The 21,141-nt window shown below is 44.1% G+C and overlaps 1 protein-coding gene across 12 annotated transcripts in view; it reads left to right on the forward strand.

The window, feature by feature from the left end:
- The window catches only part of FANCM (FA complementation group M), a 65,509-nt gene that overhangs the window by 21,015 nt on the left and 23,353 nt on the right, over positions 1-21,141 (forward strand). For 9 of the 12 annotated variants that reach the window (XM_084833419.1, XM_084833401.1, XM_084833457.1 and 6 more), the window contains 8 exons: positions 1,801-1,932; positions 3,506-3,638; positions 10,629-10,751; positions 11,208-11,300; positions 11,734-11,918; positions 12,983-13,189; positions 17,114-17,348; positions 19,683-19,840. In XM_084833419.1, the coding sequence (XP_084689545.1) occupies positions 1,801-1,932; positions 3,506-3,638; positions 10,629-10,751; positions 11,208-11,300; positions 11,734-11,918; positions 12,983-13,189; positions 17,114-17,348; positions 19,683-19,840 (1,266 nt within the window). Of the gene's footprint in view, positions 1-1,800; positions 1,933-3,505; positions 3,639-10,628; positions 10,752-10,811; positions 10,938-11,207; positions 11,301-11,733; positions 11,919-12,982; positions 13,190-17,113; positions 17,349-19,682; positions 19,841-21,141 lie in introns of those variants that run through there. The other 3 variants (XM_084833428.1, XM_084833492.1, XM_084833500.1) reach the window with 3 other exon arrangements.

Below are 21,141 nucleotides of genomic sequence, written 5' to 3' on the forward strand. Positions count from 1 at the left end.
TTTGCCTTCGATCTTTCCCAGCATCAGGGTCTTTTCCAGTGACTTTTCTCTTCGCATTAGGTGGCCAAAATATTTGAGCTTCAGCTTCAGTATCTGTCCTTCCAATGAGCACTCAGGGTTGATTTCCTTTAGGATTGACTGATTTGACCTCCTTGCAGTCCAGGGGACTCGTAAGACTCTTCTCCAGCATATAAAGCATATAGATATAAAGATATAAAGCATATCACTTCCCAATTAAACTACTGCAATGCACTTTACGTGGGGCTGTCCTTGAAGAAGACTCTGACATTGCCACTAGTGCAAAATGCAGCATCTAACATCTCATAAAGATCATATAACACCAGTTTGAAAGGAATTGCACTGGCTGCCAATATGCTTCCAGTTGGAATTCAAGGTGCTCGTGATGACATTTAAAGCCCTTGGGACCTTGATATTTGAGGGAGTGCTCCTTATATATGCCTGTCTGAGGACTGAGATCTGTTGGAGGGGCCTTCCTCTGTGTCCCACCAGGGCAAGACATACACTATGGTGGGACGCGGGAGAGGGCCTTCTTTGCTGTGGCACCCTTGTTGTGAAACATCCTCACCTCGGAGGTTGATTAACACAGACATTAGTTTCATTTCGGCACCAAGTTAAAACATGGCTTTTCACCAAAGCCTTTGAAGGCTAATTGAATTCCCTAAAGTTGCACACGGTTTTAGCTGTTTTATAGTTTTAGATGTTTAAATTGGTATTAATTTGCTTAATGTTTAAACAAAACATATTTGTTTAATATGTTTTTAGCTGCTTAAATTATTGTTTTATACTACTTAAATTGATTTTGTCTGTACGCCGCCCTGAGATCTTAGTGATATAGAGTGGGATACACATATCTTAAATAAAACAAATAAAATAAATATAATCAATTAAATTGCAAGAACAACCATTTCTAAAAGCAACAACCATTTCTAAAAGCAACAATAAAGGACACAACCAACACTTAGAAACAAACAGAAGCAGGCACTAACACATCTGCTGGACTGTTCAGAAGGGAGCCCATGCCCAAATCTTTGTGTAACGGAGGTAACTTCCTTTGGAATGGCAAGTTAAATCTAGGGTCCTTGGACAGTAGTTTCTTTGGGATGATACAGAAAAGGTAGCCCGGTTTTAAGTATTTAGCAGTGTCGTCTTTTGGGTGCCTGGGGAACCTCAGCTTTTACCAGAAAGGATCGGCTATCCTTGATGTGATCCTAGCCAACAGAGATGACTTAGTGGATAAAGTAGCAGTTACAGGAACTGGGGGAAAGCGACCATGTTGCACTTGAGTTCTTGGTTCTAAAGGAAGCAAAAGCCGAGTGTAACCAAATGCGTACCCTGGCATCGTCGAGTCCACCATCGAGTCCACCCCCCTGCTGGCATTGAGCAGGGGGTTGGACTCGATGGTCTTATAGGCCCCTTCCAACCCCACTGTTCTATGATTCTGATTCCTGTATGGCATAGATCCCTCAGTCATGTTGTGGGGGTTTTTTGCAGAAGGAAACCTTGTTTTATTAACTGGCGTACTGGCTGTAAGCTGGTCGTGTGACCTCTAGTTTGGCTGCTGCTGCTCATCAGCACAGAAGCGTATTAAGGCCAACCAGCTTACATCCACACACTGCAACAAAATTCTGTAAAATGAATCATGTGTCTTTCTTAGATGGAGCCACTTCCCTGTTCTGTTCAGAGACCAGTGTGGTGATAAAGGTTCAGGGCTGGTGTACTCTAGTAATTGTAATTCTTATGTGGAAATTGTAAATCTTGTGTGTCCTTATGTGTATGCAGATCCTGGAAACCTTTGCTGGCCGACTGATTAGGCTGCGCGTTTTGTCTCAGCGTGAAATTCCTGCTCTTACAAAGTATCAGATAATTCTAGCACGTGATCAATTCAGGAAAAACCCTGCATCACACTTTGTGGTAAGTATTCACAGCAGTATAATCTTATTACGTGAGCCTTTTTCCTTAATTTAATAATACTGTTTTTATTTAATAACATAGTGCTTTTCAAGTGTTCAAAGCATTCTTTTTCTCAGTGGTCATATAAACAACCCTGTAAGATTAGTAACACCATCCCCATATTTGGGGGGGGGGGGAGGCTGAAAAAAAGTGTGCACCCTAAGACCTCCTGCTGGATTAATGCTACAGAACAAGAGTTGGACTGAGGATTCCTGGCCCTCACACTAGTTCCTTAGCCAATATGCTATGCCAGCTGTTTACGCTTCTTACCAGTGAGTGCCTAGTTATTTTTCAAACTGCTATAGCTTTAGGTGTGTCTCTGTGAAATAAGGCAGTGCTGTGATGGTGTTCTCAGAATTATTCCTATAGGTCTGTTTAGGAAAGGGTGGGGAGGGGGCTGGGGAGCAATCCGTGTTAAAACTCTCTTACTGTCACATTTAGAATATATTCCGGGGTTTAGAAATCATACTATCTGGAATCTGCTTTTAAGATCCAGATGATACAAATATTTCAGCAATTAATTTCATTTCTGGCTGTAAAAGTTGTTTACAGGGCCAGGGGAACGGGGGCTTATTCTTCGTAGTCTCTGTGCATCGCTTTTCCTGCTCACTTCCTTGTTGACTGCAGCGGCGGTGGCACCGTCAGGAGTGTTTTCTCCCTCTCCTCTGAGGACAGGCAAAGCAGAATTTGACCTCATCCTCTCCTTTTAGTTTCTTTTATTTTGCCTTTTTCTCTTTATGCCTTATAGTTTTGCTTGTCATGTGCTGTGCCTCTGGGCGTCTTTGCCTCACCTCAGGGCTTGTATCCTTGAAGGTGACTTTTTGAAAGTGCACAACTCAGAGCAGCAAGTTCTCCCCGGCTGACAGACATTTGGAGTGTTCCCGGTGTCTCGGGGAGGGCCGCCTCAGCAGTAACGGCTCGCGGTGCTAGAGCTTGGCCAAACAAGGATAGGTTGGATAGGCTTCCCATCGGCACCTGTTTGGCCACTGTGGGAACGGAATGCTGGACGAGATGGACCCTGGGTCTGACCCAGCGTAGCTGCTCTTACATTCATGTTTCCACAAATATCAGTGAACAGCAATCATTGTTGCTCTGACTTGGATTCCTGCATTGAGCAGGGGGTTGGACTCAGTGGCCTTGTAGGCCCCTTCCAACCCTACCATTCTATGATTCTATGATCATTTTATTCCAGTTTTATCATTTTATTCAAATTGACATTCCTTTGGTAAAACGAGTAGCTTGTGCTTCCCGGAGGATATTTTTGAGGCCTTTGCTCTGTCATAGGGGGAAGTGGTCAATGGCAGCACATACGCTGAAGGTTCCAGCATTGATCCCCCGCATCTCCAGGGTAAAAGTAGCAGGGCTGGGGAAAGGCCTTCTGCCACAGGCCTTAGAGAGCCACCGGGGGGAACCTCATGCTTTTGCTTTTGTCACTTTTGTCCTACAATTGGTAGGAAGGATAATGGTACAATTCTTACTAAGCGCAGTCCTTGTTATGTATAAATTTGTATTATTGGATCTGATGTTTCTCCAGGGAATGCAGCAAGGTGTAATAGAAGGAGATTTTGCTCTTTGTATTAGCTTGTATCATGGTTATGAGCTACTGCTGCAAACAGGAATGCGATCATTATATATCTTCTTATGTGGAATTATGGATGGAAGAAAAGGTAAGGGATGCCTTTGCACATAAAATTCGCTTCTGCTCCTTTCTCAAATCAACCCTGGGCATTCAGAGAGATATTTTGACTTAAATAGTTTTTGCAGAAGGTTGGAAATTATATATTTTAACATAATCTTTAGAAAACATTAGAAGCAGTGATGTGGGGCGGAAATGTTTCCAGTGCTTTATTTTTCCATGAAAAAATTTCATAGGTTCATTAATCACGATGAATGAACGCCAGTTGCAAATACAATTTTAGGCAAGCTTAGCCATTTAAAAGTTGTAGATGAGCGGTAGTCAGCATGTAGTGCAGTTACTGGGATTCCTAAAATTTATTAGCATGTCAACAGTTTTCAGTACCTTTGTTTTTTCCCTTAAATTTAAACAATGTAGGGGGAGTACATTGGCATGGCTAAATTTGCCATCACATTTTTTTCTTGCAAAAGTGCTGCAGTATTTGGCACCACTGCAGCAAATTCAGCCGGGACTGGGGGTGGGGCGGGGCGGGGCACAGAAACTGCCCACCCGAGTTCTAGGGCATCAGAACATTTTCCAATGTAAACTGAAAATGTTCCGCTACAAATTACTCATGCAAATTAGTCTAATTTTTGTGTAAGAACATTTTCAGGTACATTTTCCAGTTCAAACCTTTCTGAAAAACCCAGTCACTAATTGGAAGACATGGAAAATAGAGTTGTTGGTTGCTTTCAAACTCTTCAGCCTTCCACTATTGTGGCTTTTACTGATTCATAGATTAATTTGATCACATATGTACTGTAAAACGTTAATGACAATGCCTTCCTTTAAGATCCTAAAAGATGCTTTCCAGTTGAAGATCTTCTTATTTTTCAGAGAATTTCCATTCTAACAAACAATATTTTGTTAGCAGGAAAGGCTGTTGGATTTGGAATGTAGAATGAGCACCACAGAATCAAAATGCGTATAAAAATAAATCTGCTTGCAAGTAATGCAGAAGATCCAGATTTAAAAGATATATTTACAGTGACTTCAGCTGAGCATATTACTTCTTTTTCTGAGAAGAAAAAGATAGAATACTTCCTTCCTGACATGGAAACTATCAGCTAGCTTTAGATACAAATGTGACAAGATGTTTCCTTTAGTTGGGGAGGAGTATGGGTGTTAATAAAATGGGTCAGAGTTTAGTTGAGTCATCATATATATGCAGGGTTTTTTTATTATTATTATTAAATTTATTAATCGCCCATCTGGCTGGTCACCCAGCCACTCTGGGCGATGTACAACATACAGTAAAAACAGTTTAAAACAATAAAATTCTACAATAAAAACATTTCCTAAAATACCCTAACCCACCCCAAATGCCTGCCTGAAGAACCACGTTTTTAATGCACGGCGGAAGCTCATTAAAGAGGGGGCATGACAGAGTTCCCTAGGGAGGGAGTTCCACAGAGTGGGGGCCACCACAGAAAAGGCCCTCTCCCTCGTCCCCACCAGTCTAGCTCTCCTGGCTGATGGGACAGAGAGAAGGCCATCCGAGGCTGATCTTGTTAAGCGGCCTGTCTGGTGCTGCTGGAGGCGCTCCTTAAGACAGGTGGGCCGGAACCATATAGGGTTTTAAAGGTCAAAACCAACACCTTGAATTTGGCCCAGAAAACAACTGGTAACCAGTGCAACTCCTTCAGCACTGGAGTGATGTGATCTCGCCGGCGGCTGCCTTTAATCAGGCGAGCCGCCGCGTTCTGTACCAGCTGCAGTTTCCGAACCATCTTCAAGGGTAACCCCATGTAGAGCGCATTACAGTAGTCTAAACGAGAGGAGACCAGGGCATGTACTACCGATGGGAGCAGATGGTCAGGAAGGAAGGGGTGCAGCCGCTGTATCAGATGGAGTTGATACAGCGCTGTCCGGCTCACAGGTGACACCTGAGCCTCCATGGACAGCTGGGAGTCCAAAATGACCCCCAGGCTGCGGACCTGGTCTTTCAAGGGTAGCCGTACCCCATTCAACACCAGGTCAACATCCCCCAGCCTCCTCTTGTCTCTCACCAAAAGTACCTCGGTCTTGTCAGGGTTCAGCTTCAGCCTATTCCTCCCCATCCAGCCACTCACCGTCTCCAGACCTTTGGACAGGGATTCTACGGCCAACCTTGGTGAAGATTTAAACGAGAGGTAGAGCTGCGTGTCATCCGCATATTGATGACACTGCACCCCAAACCTCCTGATGATAGCCCCCAGCGGCTTCACATAGATGTTAAATAGCATTGGGGAGAGGATGGAACCCTGTGGGACCCCACAAGTAAGTGGCCACGGGTCCGAAACCTCCTCTCCCAGTGCTACCCTCTGGTACCTGCCGGAGAGGAAGGACCGGAACCACCGCAATACAGTCTCCCCAATGCCCAACCCCTCCAGGCGGTCCAGGAGGATACCGTGGTCAACGGTATCGAAAGCCGCTGAGAGGTCGAGGAGAACAAGGAAGGAGCATTCACCCCTATCCAGAGCCCTCCTCATATCATCTACCAAGGCGACCAAGGCTGTTTCTGTCCCATGCCCAGGCCTGAAGCCCGACTGAAATGGGTCTAGATAATCAGTTTCTTCCAAGTGTGCCTTCAACTGCACCGCCACCACCCGCTCAATCACCTTGCCCCAAAATGGCAGATTTGAGACTGGGCGAAAGTTGTTCAAAACTTGAGGATCCAAGGAGGGCTTCTTTAAGAGCGGTCTTATCACTGCCTCCTTGAGGGCTGATGGCATCACTCCCTCCTCAAGGGAGGCGTTCACCACCGCCTTGATCCCCTCACCCAGTCTCTCTCTGCAGCTCATAATGAGCCAAGATGGGCAAGGATCAAGTAAGCAGGTGGTCGGCCGTACCGATGAAAGCACCTTGTCCACTTCATCAGGAGGAAGAAGCTGGAACCGATCCCACAAAACCGGTTTGCCACAGGCCGCCTCTTGCTCACTAACTGTATCCACAGCGTGCAGAGTAACACACCTAATCTGATCAATTTTATCTGCAAAGTGCCTTGCCAAAGCCTCACAGGAGGCCTTAGAATGCTCCAGTGGTTCCGGAGCCACAGGACCGACCAGGCTCCGGACCACTTGGAACAGCCTCCTGGGACAGCACTCTGCAGACGCGATGGAGGCAGCATAATATTCCTTTTTTGCTGCCTTCACCGCCACGTGATAGGCTGAAGATACAGCTCTAGCCCATGTCTGATCGTCTTTGGAGCGAGACTTCCGCCACCGGCGCTCTAGCCGTCTCACCTCCTGCTTCAGAGCTCGTAACCGCGGATTGAACCATGGTGCAGTCCGAGCCCTGTTCGGGGGAGAGGGCGTTTCGGAGCCACCTGATCTAATGCCCCAGTGATTGCGGCATTCCAGCCACCCACCAGGGTCTCAACCAAGTGGCCGTTGGCATGCCCCAGAGAATCCCCAAGCACGTTCAGGAATCCATTTGGATCCATAAGATGCCTGGGGCAGACCATTTTAATGGGTCCTCCACCCCTGCGGAGGGGTTGTGGAACCGAGAAGTCCAACGTCACCAGATAGTGATCTGACCATGACAAGGGGGTGGTGGATATACCCCCGACTTCCAGATCACTCCCCACTTCTCCAGAAACAAACACAAGGTCTAGTGCATGACCGGCTACATGGGTGGGCCCAGTTAGAATATGGTGCAGCTCCCAGGAGGCCATGGTCTCCATGAAGTCCCGAGGTGCTCCTGTGAGGATGGCCTCCGAATGTACATTGAAGTCCCCCAACACCAGTAAGTTAGGGGACTGTACACGCACATCAGAGACCACCTCAAGCACCTCGGCCAGGGAGTCAGTCGTGCAGCGGGGTGGACGGTACACGAGCAGAATCCCCAGACTGCCCTTCGGGTCCAACCTCCAGTACATGCACTCAGCAGCCTTGGTCTCCCGGAGAGGGGGTCTGGTGAAGACCAAGGACTCTCGGTAGATAACAGCCACTCCCCCTCCCCGATCCCCAGCTCTCGGCTGCTGTGCATACGAAAATCCAGCTGGACACATGGCTGCAAGGGTTGGAGCAGCAGCCTCAGCCAGCCAGGTCTCCGTAATACATGCCCGGTCTGCACCCTCACCCAGGATCATGTCATGGATGAGGGAGGTTTTCTGGGTAACAGACCTGGCATTGCAAAGCAGCAAACGAAGGCCAGAAGATGGGGTCTCGCCTCCCCCAGCCATCCTTTGGCTCTGGACAGGCCCGGAGCAGGGGACAGATACTACACATCTCTCCCTTGTTCCCCTTACCTGGCATGGCCTGCCCCTCGCGCTCTGCCAGCGCCTGCCGCCCAGCCTCAGTATCTTCTGGCCCCCAACACTCCCCCCACTGCCTCCATCAGGTGGACACATGCCCCCTCGCTCCGGCCTGTCAGGCAGGCAACCCACCCCTAAAACCACAACAAAATCCCCCAGGAAAAAGAAAATACACACACACACACACAAAACAATTAAAAATCCCCTTAAAAATAATGCCAGGCCGGAGTCCACAGGGAAGGCCAGGTGGTGGTGGTGGTGGTGGCGGCAGCAGCAGCTGCGGCAGCAGCAGCCACCGCTGGCCCAGCAGCAGCAGGCGCGCCTTTTCCCCGGTGGTGGTGGTGGCCTCTCCTGCAGGCCCTTGCGGCTCTTACAGAAATCATATTTGGATGAGAAAATTCTTACAGAAATCGTATTTGGATGAGAAAATTAACTGATTTTTTTTTTATCTTCCCAATTGTAACTTAACATATAAAGCTGAATAAGTTGGCTTATAAAAGAATTATTCCATTAACTCTGCTTCTCCAGCTTACTTTGCGTCCATCTGAGAGAGTTGTAAGTCTGGCATCTGGACACTAGGAATGTGGGAAGTGTAGTTAGCCAGGGCTGGGCTGGGCTGGTTGGGGCGGAGCCAATGGAGCCCTCTGGGAAGGAGAGTCCAGTTGCAGCTAAATTCTCAGTACTGACGGCTTTCTGAGGTAGGGTATTTTATCGTTATTTTTGTCCAACTCAGTTGACCCAAGATGGAAACGTGTGGAACATGGAGGGTTTTTTTTATATCCTGTGGCACATGCCATGGTTCAGAGATTCTCTCAGACTATATGGTCAGTACATGGATGACCACTGATCACCTGTCTACTGTGTATACAGTCAAATTCTCCTTACAACCAGATACCATCTAAAGCTAGTTCAGTACTTCACTCAGATATAGGTAATGCAGAATTCTAGTCCTTAAGAAACACTCTCTCAGACAAGATTTTGTCTTTTACTCCAAAGTATTAGCATAACAGTACTATATACAAGAGCTTATGCATACATAATTTCAAAAGCACGAAACATCTAACATCATTTTTAAACAAGGCTTCTAAGCAGAGTCAAGTACATTTTCTAGTTCTCAGCGATAATCAGTATCAAGCTTTACCAGGTTTATTCTACAGGCAACACATTGGGGAAAGCTGATCCTAAAGGGTAGCTTCCACTGTTGCATGTTTTGAGTCTCCTTTATATACTTTTTGGATGCTATAAAATATGTCTAAACTATTTTTTACTACACCTTATATTTCCTACCCAAGAATTCCAAAGATAACCTTTCTGTTCTAAATCTTCATATGTCTAAATAAGAGTATCGAATTTTGAAGTTTTTTTTTTATCAAGATTAATGTGCATACCAACATAATTATCCAAACATCTTGACTTTCTTTGACATGTTACAGGCATGTTTTTGACACAAGCCTATTCTCTTGATACCATCCTGTCTTACGATCTTGTTTTTCTTACACATTTATGGTCTCCAGTGAGGCCTCTTGGTCACTTATTTGATGGCCCATCTGACCGAATAACCTTATGAGGTTCTACTAGAGTCATAAATTTAACATTGACACCTCCTTATCTGGATTCCTTTCTTACCAATAAAAGTATCTATTTCTAATTGCCTGTTACATCTGGCAAACCTCAAAGCTAAGATGTTGTAAGGAGCAATCCTATGGCTGCTAGTCAGCGGCTAGACGGCCATAGGATATGTCAGTTTCCGGGAACTGACCTTGGAGCCTGTTCTCTGAGGTTGGTTCCCTGAGAACCGACCCCCCCCCCCCCGGCCCCCGTGCTGCCTCGCAGGCAGCTCAGAACAGCCCCATGCTTGGAAGAGGAGTGCGAAGCGGCAAAAACGGTGTTCCTGGGGGCGTTCCAGGGCGGGGAAGGCGGAAATGCCAGTATGATACATCTTATGTATTGTCCGGCAGCCACTTCCCCCGCTCCTTCTTCCCATGGCTAGACAGCCAAAATCGGCTGTCTGGCCACAAATGCAGGGCATCTGAGTTTTGGAGGCAGCTGCCTATCCCCATAGGATTGCACCCTCCATTATTCTTGGGTCAGAAGCCCATACTGGGTGATATTGGGCATTAGGATCCCATTTTTAATCCCAGAATTCTCTTGGAGGCATTTAATTATAGAATTTCCTAATTGAGCAGCAGGAGTAAGATCATGCAAATATGAAAGATTTGCTTGATCTGCCACAATCCTGGCATAGATGAGAGGTTGGTTAGTTAGTCCCATATATTCTCAGTACCTGATAGACACACAAGCATTTGATTTATTTAAGTGAGATTCAACTTTTCTGAATTTTAATATTAAATATTTTGAAATGTTAAAGCTGCTAGCCTTCAGAAGAGATAATGAAGAGGCAATATGATAGCCATCTTCAAATATTTGAAGGGCTGTTACCTGGAGGGTAGAGCAAATTTGTTCTGTGTTACTCCAGGTGGTAGGACACAAGTCAATGAAAGAGGATTTTGACCGAACACTAGGAAGAATTTGGGTTTTTAAGTAGAGTGGCTGGTCACCTTTCAGGATTGCTGTAGTAGTGCAGGGGCTGGACTAGATAACCTTTGAAGTCCCTTCCAACTCTGATTCTATTACAATAATAATGCATTCTTACTTATCTTTGGCAAAATTGTGAAAGGAATTTGAAAACTGTAGCTTGATGTGCAATTGATGCAATCTTTAAATTCATTTATTCTGTTTCTAAAGGTATGACTCATGCCAAAAATGAACTTATTCATAATGAGGACTTCATGAAGTTGTATAGCCAGCTTGAAAATCTGTTTTCAGACACAACTGTGACTGCAGGAAATGGCAACAACACAAAACCGGGTTGGTATTTTTCTACTTAAGACTAAAACACAGCAATGCAGTTTGCTCATTATGGCAACTAACACTAATGAAAGATGAAGGATATCTTAAAATACAGACCGAGAATCCAGATGAAACCTGTCTTGCTTGTGCCAGCAATAACATGGAGGTGACGAGGAATGATTAATTATCTTTCAATATTAAGAGGTATGACCACTTAGAAGGCATCTATATCTTGGTTTGAATCTGAAACCTCTGTGATTTGGTGTGGCAAATATATTCCTTTGATCTCTTTTATAAATGTTCCTTGGTCCAGATCTTTTTGAAGCTGCTTTTGAATGAAATATGAATCCCTAGATATGCAGTGTAACTTTAACGTTGTTGTTGTTACCTGAGTACAATATTTCATAGGGTAGATGATTAAGGAAAAGGTGTTTTACAGATTTATATCTAAAATGAAAACATTTGGACTTACAGGAACTGGAAACAGGAAGCCATTCATCTATAGCCACCCAAAGTTAAAGAAATTAGAAGAAGTTGTTGTAGGACATTTCAGATCCTGGAATGGAGGTAGATCTTGGATATAATTAAAATGATAACATGGTGATGGGAAAACTCCTGCAGAGTTCACCCTAATATTTTCTACTTCTGCTGAATTTTAGGAAATGTATATTCTTTGTGCTTATCTCTAATAATTTGCCATTTAGTGTCCTCCTTGGCCTTCTTCATTGTCAATTTATATTTGGCTTGCCAGAGTTTGTAGCCTTGTTACAAAGGGCAAGGAAGCTTCCTTTAAAAGATGGACAGTGGGCTAACTTGAATGAGATTTTTTTAAGTTCTATGAGTTTACTAGTCCATTAAAAAAAAAAAAAAAAAAAACACCTTTTCTCAGATATGCTTGCCATCTCATGAAACTGATTGGAATTGGGACTATGCATTTGAGAATCTGGACCTATTTTGTATAGCAACTTGTTTCTTATTGGTTTGCTTTGTGTATTAACAGGTCAGAACACAACTGAAAGTAACCCTGCAGATACGAGAGTTATGATCTTCTCCTCCTTCCGTGACAGTGTTCAGGAAATTGCAGAGATGCTTAGCCAGCACTACCCGGTTGTGAGGGTCATGACTTTTCTGGGCCATTCTACAGGCAAGCGCACAAGGGGCTTTACACAGAAGGAGCAGCTTGAGGTATGGAGGGGCCAGCAGGACAAAGTCAATTTAATCAAAGGTCTTGCATGTTTTATTAGTAAATGGCCATTCCAAGGAGACTTGGAATCTCCATTCCAAGGAGACCTCCGGTGCCAGGAACATACTTTGGATAATACAGTGGGGCCTGAAGGCAGATACTTTAAATAGCCTCCACTGTGTAAGATTTAAACTCATGGTAGCTCGACTCCTGTGCTCGTTTAACATGTGGTGAATTCCATTGATACTTACAGAATTAGTAAATGTGTAACTGCACCACCTACTGCTACATAGTGATTATCATTGTTGGCTCTAGAACCATCAGTGTTGTTCAAGCCTGTAACATTGCTGCATTTTTGAGTTGGTGAAATGTGTCTCCAATGAGGCTCTTATCCTCAGTACCTAAATCTAGATGTAGCAAACAGCAGAAATCCATAGAAACAAATGTGTAGATTAGTACTGTTTAGTACATAATTCTGCATTTCTGCAGGTACTTTGGATTGTGCTTAGTAGCAATGGGTTACTAGTATGGTGTGAAAATAACATGCCTTGTAAATATGGCAAGATTATAATTAATTTACAAAGCACTGTACACAGATTAAAAACAGGTCTGTCCCTGCCCGTAGGCTTACAGTCTAAAAGGCACAAGTGCAGCCAAACAAATGCAATGCAGCATCTTATACACACACCTGCTCTTAACAGCCACCCCCACTTCCCTGAAGGCCTTGCATAGTCCCACTGTACTGCACTTTTTGCTGCAACATTGTCCCCTTGCAGCATCGGTTTGGCTTCTTCAGAACTTCAACAGTTAAGTTATTGTGATCACAAGGGGCAGAAGATGATGAAAAGGATGATCAAAATATATTATTTACTTGTTTTAGCTGTTTATATTGTTTTAATTTTTCTGTGTTAGAAATGTTAGACTTTATTATGCTGTTTTTTGTATTTTTAATGTATTCTTATGAATTGCCGTAGACTGCCCAGAGAGCTTTGGCCAAGAGGTGGTATAGAGGAGATGATGATGATTTTCTGTAAAGCAAATTTCAAGTGTTTCAATCTTGCTTTAGGTGGTGAAACATTTCCGTGAAGGTGGATACAACACATTAGTGTCCACGTGTGTAGGCGAAGAAGGCTTGGATATTGGAGAAGTTGACCTCATCATTTGTTTTGATGCTCAGAAAAGTCCAATTCGTCTTGTGCAGCGAATGGGTCGAACCGGACGCAAGCGGAAAGGACGAATCGTTGTCATCCTTTCTGAGGGACGGGAAGAACGAGTAAGCTAAGGAAGCAAATGGGAGTTCATTTTGTAGTCACTCATTGTACTCCCCAACCAAACCTAGACACGCAATGATTTTATTACTGTTCTAATTTTCCTAAAAACGTGGCCAAATCCAAAGTCTTCCTATACCTGCAAATCAGGCTGCACCAACAGATCGTGGTGCTGTGGTAGGTGTTGCTATATGGCCTGGTATCATAGGTCTCCTGGTTCAAATACTTAGAATCATCCAGGCCAGAAATTCTGTGCAACTACCTCCCAGAAAATCCACAACAAGGAGAACTTGTTCTGACAATATTTATGATTTTTCATTAATTCGCTAAAATTCGGGGGAAGAGATTTAACTATTTTCTTAGACAAGGGTAGAGAGGCACAGAAGATCATTGTCAAGATAGCCAAGCTAAGAAGTGAGCTTCTTACTTCTTAATGTGATAGTCCAGGCATATCAAAAATAAGAGTAGATCATGGAGAAAAATACAGAATGCATTGTTTGCATGAACCAGAGAGATTGATATGCTACAGGCAGAGTATTATGAAGTTGAATATTACCAACATACATTTTCTATGGATTGAAATCAATTTATTATGTATCTTGTTTCCTTCTTCCTTTCGCCAGTCATAACTTATTTGTTAACTAAAGCAGTCTTCCAAACTTGAGTCCACCAGGCATCTAATGGAACTCCTCTTAAGTACTTCCAAAACTGAGCAGTAACCAGTCTAGCAGCTACCAACAAAATTCCAGTGAATGGCTTAAAGGGACAATTTCTATTATTTCCCAGACACAATCCTAAAAGTGCCAGCTCCAGTGTGCTCTCCAATTGCTGTCCAAGTATGAATTTCACTGAAGACCACAGTCCAAAAACTTTGCCACTTTTACACAGGATCATCATATATGCTGGGTGGATCCTGGTTCCTTGCATCCCCTCCAGCACAATCTTGACACTTCATGATGAATATGAACTAAACGAACAGGAGTCGTATACCATTTTTGAAGAACCTTCAAGCTTGTTCCCTCATATTAATAGATACTACTTTAAATGGGAATTTTTCCAGCACTGACTTCCATAAAACGTCCTCTATTTCTGTTTCCCAATCCAGTTCGCGTATTCGTTTTAAAGTGTTAGGTGAACCTGTATCTAAGTCAGTTCGCACTCAGTAAATATGTGACACCAGGCCTTTCTTCCCCTTGCCTAAGAATGTATGTATGGATTCAAATGGTGTTAAATTTCTCAGGGCCTGTTGTATAAAGTCCCCTCTTCAGATGAATTTACCTACTTGATACCATGCTAACCCTGTTATTCCAACCTCCTTCAAGTGAATCCGCCAGAACTCCCCAGGGAGGGGCAGAGCATTCAAATAAAATTCTTTCAACCTATAAAGCCCCCTCTGTTTAAAGGTCAGTATATCCATTAGTCGATCCTCAGAGTGAAAGGCCAGGTGACAACGTAAAAGAATCATAGGGGATATCTGTGGAAATAATTTTTCTTTCCTCCCTCTCTACCTGTAAAATTGCTCTCAAGGTAGAGGTTTCACACATACTTTCTTAAGTTCATTTTTAATATATAAAAAAATCCACTTTCTGTAATGGTAACGTTGTTCTCTCCACCTGTACCCAATTATTATTATCTGTTGATAACCAAGATAGGAGGTGACATAACTGGTATGCTTCATAATATAATATCAGGAATATCCCATCCTCCTACTGCACATTGCCTGTATCTGAAAACTTTGGCTGTATGTGGTTTCTGACTTTTAAATATAAATTGCTCTCATCTGCTCTGCCAAAGTCACAGTGTCTTATATTGTAGTTCTAGAGGTAATACGTAAAACAGATATGTTAACTTAGGAAGGACCATCATCTTAATGGTTGGTATTTCACTAAAAAGTGAAAGGTTACATTTCTCCCATTTAATTATAACCTTCAGAATAGTTTGCCGTTGCTGCCCATTGTTTATAGAGTTTTTGTGTATTCCTAGGTAGATAAATCCCTAAAACAATTATTTACTAATGGGATCCCTTGTCTTTGTGAGACTCTTAATTGCTCACCTGGAGGAAAATTTAAACAAAAAAGGTCTGATTTCTGGAAATCAACCTTCAGGCCCATTATTTCCTTAAATTTATCTAATTTTACTTGAAGAGCCTGAATTGCATGTAATGGATTACTCAATGTCAGTAACATATCACTGGCATACAGGCTAATCAAATGTTTTGGATTACGCACTGTAATTCCACTTACTTGTGGGTGAGCTCAAAGTCGATTTGCCAAAACTTCAATTATACGGGTAAACCAAATAGGTGACATCAGACAACCTTGTTTGGTACCGCTGTGCAAATTTATACTACGGGAGTCCAAATCATTGACACGAATCAAAGTCAGAGTAGATAGCTTGGACTGCATTTAAAAATTTGGGCCAAAATGATAATGTTGTAGGGCATTTTTTTTAAAAAAAACAACAACTCCAGTTTACATAATCATAGAATAGTGGGGTTGGAAGGGTCCTATAAGACCATCGAGTCCAACTATCAAAGGCCTTAAACAAATCCAAAGCAAAAATTGCCTTCAGAGATTCATGCTCCTTACAAAAGCGTATCAACCTAAATAATCTCTGAACAGGGCCTACTATAAATTTTCATAGAAGAAAACCATACTGGTCTGCATGAACATGTTTCCCCACATGCCTTTTCAGTTGGTTTGTTAATACTGAAGTGAAAAGTTTATGATCATTATTTAATAACGAAATTGGTCTATAAGAGTCCATCTTCAATGGGTTCTTTCCTGGTTTTAATAGTACTACAATTTTTGAGCATGGCCAAGTCTCTTGGAGTTGGGCACCCTCCAAAATTTCGTTGAAGATGGACTGAAGATGTGGGTGTAATATTTCCTTGAAATGTTTATAGAATTCTCCAGTAAACCCATCTGGGCCCGGAGATGTATTTGACTTAAGCTGAGAGACTGCCACCTCTTATCTCTTCCAATGTAATGGGTCTATCAAGCCATGTCCTCACTTCATCCGCAAACAGAGTCACCTTCACTGTAACCTGATATTCCTCAATTAATTCTGGGTCACTGTCTGAGTTTGAATAGATTTCTTCAAAATATTCAGCAAATAGATTAACAATTTTTTCAGTATCTAGATACTTGACCTCATGATTATCTTCAATTGCGATAATTTTGTTTCTTGCCCTACGCTGCTTCAAGCTATTTGCTAATAACTGACCCTTTACCATCAAATTCATAGAACCACTGTTTAGCATACAGCATCCCCACCATTGTTTTATTAATATCTAGGGTCTGTAATCCACTCGTTTTTGCCCAGTAGTTACCGAATCCTAAATGTTCCTGGATTCCTCTGTTAAGGATCTAATTTCCCTCTCTAATAATGAAGTCTGTGCTCTATTTTGTTTTTTCATTGTACTTAATTCTTGAATGCAGACACCCTGTATTACAGCCTTCATGGTTTCCTTTCTCAAAGTAGGGCTTATTGTATCCATGGAATTCTCCACAGTGCTCTAAACTTTATATTTTTTGCTTACTTTGGTTAGCTGTTAACTGGTTTCCTTCTGCCAGCATGAGTTCCTGCATGGCGCCCATACTGGGAGGTTGTGTCCTTTCCTGTCCTCACCTGATTTCTGGAGGGTGGGTTGGTAGGTTGAAGGATGTAACATGAGCTTCACAGATGGGTTCCAAAAATGTTACCAAATCACCTGCGTTTATGTGATATTGGCGGACCTTTGGAGCTGCTTGCCCAGAAGGGATTGGCACTTAACCTGGTGAGCAAAGGGTACAAACCTATGTATATTTACTAAGCCCTGTTGAACACAGGGCTTGGGGGGAGGTGGGGCTCTCAGGTAAACATGCATAGGGTCAGGTGTTGCACCAAAAAAAAAAGCATGACAATCCGAATTCTTCTTCATCTCATAGACTTACAATCAAAGCCAATCCAACAGAATAAATCTTCTCAAAGCTCTTTCTGAAAGCAAAGGGCTCCACTTATACCAGCACAGCCCCCGCATGATTCCAGATGGCATAAACCCCAAAATGCACCGGATGCCGATTACGCCTGCAGAGGGTGAGCCAGGCACCTCCAGGTGCAGCTTGGCAGAGAGGAGAGGCAACACTCTGCTGCCCAAGGGGTTTCCCTATTCCACAAGCACAGGTAAGGGTGGGCACCCACTTTGTGCTGACGTACAGAGCAGTGCTGTCCCTCTCTCAAGATACCAGAACTTAGGAGGGTGACCCAACGAAATTGACTGGCAGACAAAAGAAAGTATCTCTTCACCCAAAACATCATTTACTGAAGGAACTCACTGCCATAAGATCTTGTGGAATCATGGAGTGTTACCAGTCTGTCAATGCGTATTAGCCAGGATAGCTGAACAGGGCAGTTGAGTTCAGAGGCGTGCATCCCACTGCCACAGTTGGTGGTTCGGAAGCAGCAATGTGGCTGAGACCACTGGGAGGAGGCTCAAACCGTCAGCATTGCTGCTTCCGTGCCACTAATGGTGGTTCAAAAGCGGTGCTGCCCACAGGGTCGGGGGGGGCACAATGGAGGCCTCAATGACCCCTGAAACAGCCTCCCCAGCATCTGTGTGCGTTTGAGCCGACCGTCGTCTCCCAGTGAGCCCTCATGGTAAAAAGGGTGTGTGCCCCGGTCTACTCTAACTCTTAATGCCTGGCAGTAGGGGAGGGTGTTTGCCTTCATGGCCTGTTTTTGGGCTTCTGAAACATCTAGGTGAACATGGCTAGAAACAGAGTGCTGGATGAGTTGGACCCATCTGGTGTTCCAGAAGGACTTGTCTTTTATGTTCTTAAGGTTTTCTTTGGACCATTTTCACCATGACATGGCTATTCTTTTTTGACATTGACCCGGTTTGGATGACACAGCAGCCCACTGTGGGTTAACCCTCAGGGTGCCTCAGTACGTGCTGTCCACTGTTCTGAATATGCAACCCCTGGCCAGGGATTGTCATGGCTTGTTGTATTGTCTGAACCCAGGCAGCAGGAATTATTTGAGGGTTAAACCACCCTCCCGTAACCCACAGTCTCTTTTAAGGTTATATGAGGGCTGTTTAACCCGCAAATAACCCAAACGGCAAACCACAGCAACCTCCGACCGGAGCTTGCTTATTCATAATGGTGACCAGCATGTGCTGCAGCAACTCACAGATAAATTAACCCACAATGTGCTTTCGTCTTGTGCAAACTGGCCCATTGTTATGTGGCAAATCTTATGTGATAGAAGATTCAAGTTTGCATCTTTTTTTTTTTTTTTAGGAGGTGCTTTAAATTAAGCCAGCAGGAATAATTTGCTGGCTTCTTCATGCTGGTTAGATGTAGAATAAGAATACCATTCTCTTATAGGATCAGACTAAAGGCCATCTAGCCTGCTTCTCCATCTCCCAATAATAGGCAGCCAGATGTCCCAAGGATGCTCATAAGCAATGCAAGGTGGGGACAAGCATTGTGTTGTTCATTTCCATTACCAGACTAACCATAGGACTATTGCCTCTGATACTGGAGACAAACAAGTAACATAAACAGGGGTCCTTGGAGGATAAATCCCACAAATAAGTGTCCTTGCCCCCACCCCACCCCCTGCTTATGGGACGCTCTCCCCAGGGAAATTCTCCTGGCACCAGCGTGGTTTTTATAGCGTTGGTTTAATATTGTATTGTGTTTTTAGAGGTTTGTATTGGATTTTATTTGTACAATGCCTTGTTTTATAGGCATCTTATAAATCTAATAAATACATAATAATTTTTATTTTATCACCCACTTCAGCATCCTCTGGTAGAACAAATAGTTATTGATATGTGAAGCCTACAAAAAGCAATTTTTGTTGCTCAGTGAAAGCCAACCCTTAATAAACAAAGCATGGAATACTGTCCTTTTGGTCTCTAATGCAGAGTTTACTTTATCACTGTTGTTAAAAACACCCGCATGGGACTGGAGATCAAGGCCACCATAGAGATCAATACAGCTATTACTTTTCAGAAAAAGTTTTTTCTTATAGCTCATATGGAGGGAAAATGCTGAGCAGTATCTTTAGAATCATGGTGCAGAAACTGTTTTGAAGGATCTGTTTAACTTGGATGCATGTGACCAATGGTCTGCCCTCATGTAAGAAACTTCCCATCTAGTCCCTCTAGTTCAGGTCCTCAGGTTGCTTCTCATGAGCCTTCCTGCAAGAGCCTCCACCGATTGATCAGTTTAGAGCCTGGCAGTCCAGTTGACACTGCTTGTGCTCTTCATCCCAGACCTGGGGAGAGGAGGGAGGAAGATGAAGGAAGGGAGAACTTACTTGCTGCAGCTTGCAGCCCAGGGCCCTTCTCAGCAGGATCCAGCATGCACCACACATGGTGCCGGGTGGGCAACCTTGTGGTGGACCCCAGCAGTTTAATGGAATCTGGAGTCTGTGTGAGAGAACGTTCTTACCATGTTTGCTCGAAAAACCAATTTTCTTTCTCTCTCTTCTCCGAACGCTTGTCAGGTGCAAAGGAAACCAATCCAACAGAAGATTGGTGCCTTACAGCTGAAGAATTTGAAAGATGGAATAGATTATATAAAATGAAAGCTGGAGATGGAATAAAAAAACCGGTGATGCCTCAAGGTCACTTTGAAACATTAGAAGATGAGGAGAAGGAAACAGTGAGTTTTACCCTGACGTACCTGTTGGGTGTGCTGTAACCCACAGCAGGAATTCTAAGCTGTGTAGGGATGTACGAAAGTCACTTACCTTTTTGTGGATTCTGTTCATGGTTGGGGGGAGGCGTTCCGTCCCTCCCCCCGGAATCCTCGATGGGGGGGAGAGGCGATCCGGTCCTCCCCCTCAGAATCCTCAACGGCCGGCTGTGCTCCACGGCGGCTCTGCAGAGCAGCCAGCCAGGCCCAGGCCAGGGCCGTCCGCAGCCGGATTTCCGGCCGCGGAGGGCTCTGGGTAAAAAACAAACAAACGCGTACGCAAATGGCAGCGGCTACGGCCGCCGCCATTTGCGTTCCTTATTTTTCGCCGTCTTAGTCTACGTCAGTATTTACGTAAGACTAAGACGAAGAAAAGAAAGGGGAACGCAAATAGCGTAGTGGGCGCTATTTGCATTCCCCTTTCTTCGTCTTAGTCTACGTAAATATTGACGTAGACTAAGACGGCGAAAAATAAGGAACGCAAATGGCGGTGGCCGTAGCCGCCACCATTTGCGTTCGCGTTTTTTTTTTTTAAACCCAGACGTGATAGGCTATGTAAGTCTTTACATAGCCTATCACGTCTATGGGGGGGGGGAAAGAAAAAGACGAGACTGCAAATGGCAGTGGCGGCAGCTGGTCGGAAGACCAGCCGCTGCTGGAGCCGCCGCCATCCAGAACATCCGCCCCAGGTAAGTCTCGTCCCGGGGGGGATCCGCAGGGGGGCGGTGGGAGGCCGTTCCGCGATGGATTTCGGGGGGACGAATGCACTGACATTCGGCCTCACCGAGATCTGTCGCGGAATTCTCTGACATCCCTAAAGCTGTGTCCCACGAATGTGCCTAAGCTAGGGGCAACAGAAGCTGCTTATAAATACGTTGACTGTGTGCACACTTTCAGGCCTCTGCCTTTAAACGTATTCAGTTATAACATTACATGGTTAGGAAAAATGCCAGGCCCCAGTTGGCACCTTGGCAAAATATCATCTAATGGGTGTAAATGTGGGTCTTAAGATACAGTATTTTAAGTTAGATACCAGAAATGGCCCACGAAAGCTGATGGCTGATATAGAACTTGAACTTGTGAGTGAGTTTGATGATCATTTAAAGGGAAGGCTACAGAGGACCAAACTGCCTGCAAAAACATGCAGATGCCCCATTGTGGGGCCCCCAGTAAATACTGATGGGCACAAAGCTCGGCACAGCCGATAGCTCTGCTGCTTTCTGTGACAGGCAAAATGGGGGAATTATGTGGCTGCTGTACTGGATCAT

This window comes from Heloderma suspectum, chromosome 1 (genome assembly GCF_057233095.1).
Source record: "Heloderma suspectum isolate Gila_16-S chromosome 1, 16-S_ref, whole genome shotgun sequence".
Classification (NCBI taxonomy): Eukaryota; Metazoa; Chordata; class Lepidosauria; order Squamata; family Helodermatidae; genus Heloderma; species Heloderma suspectum.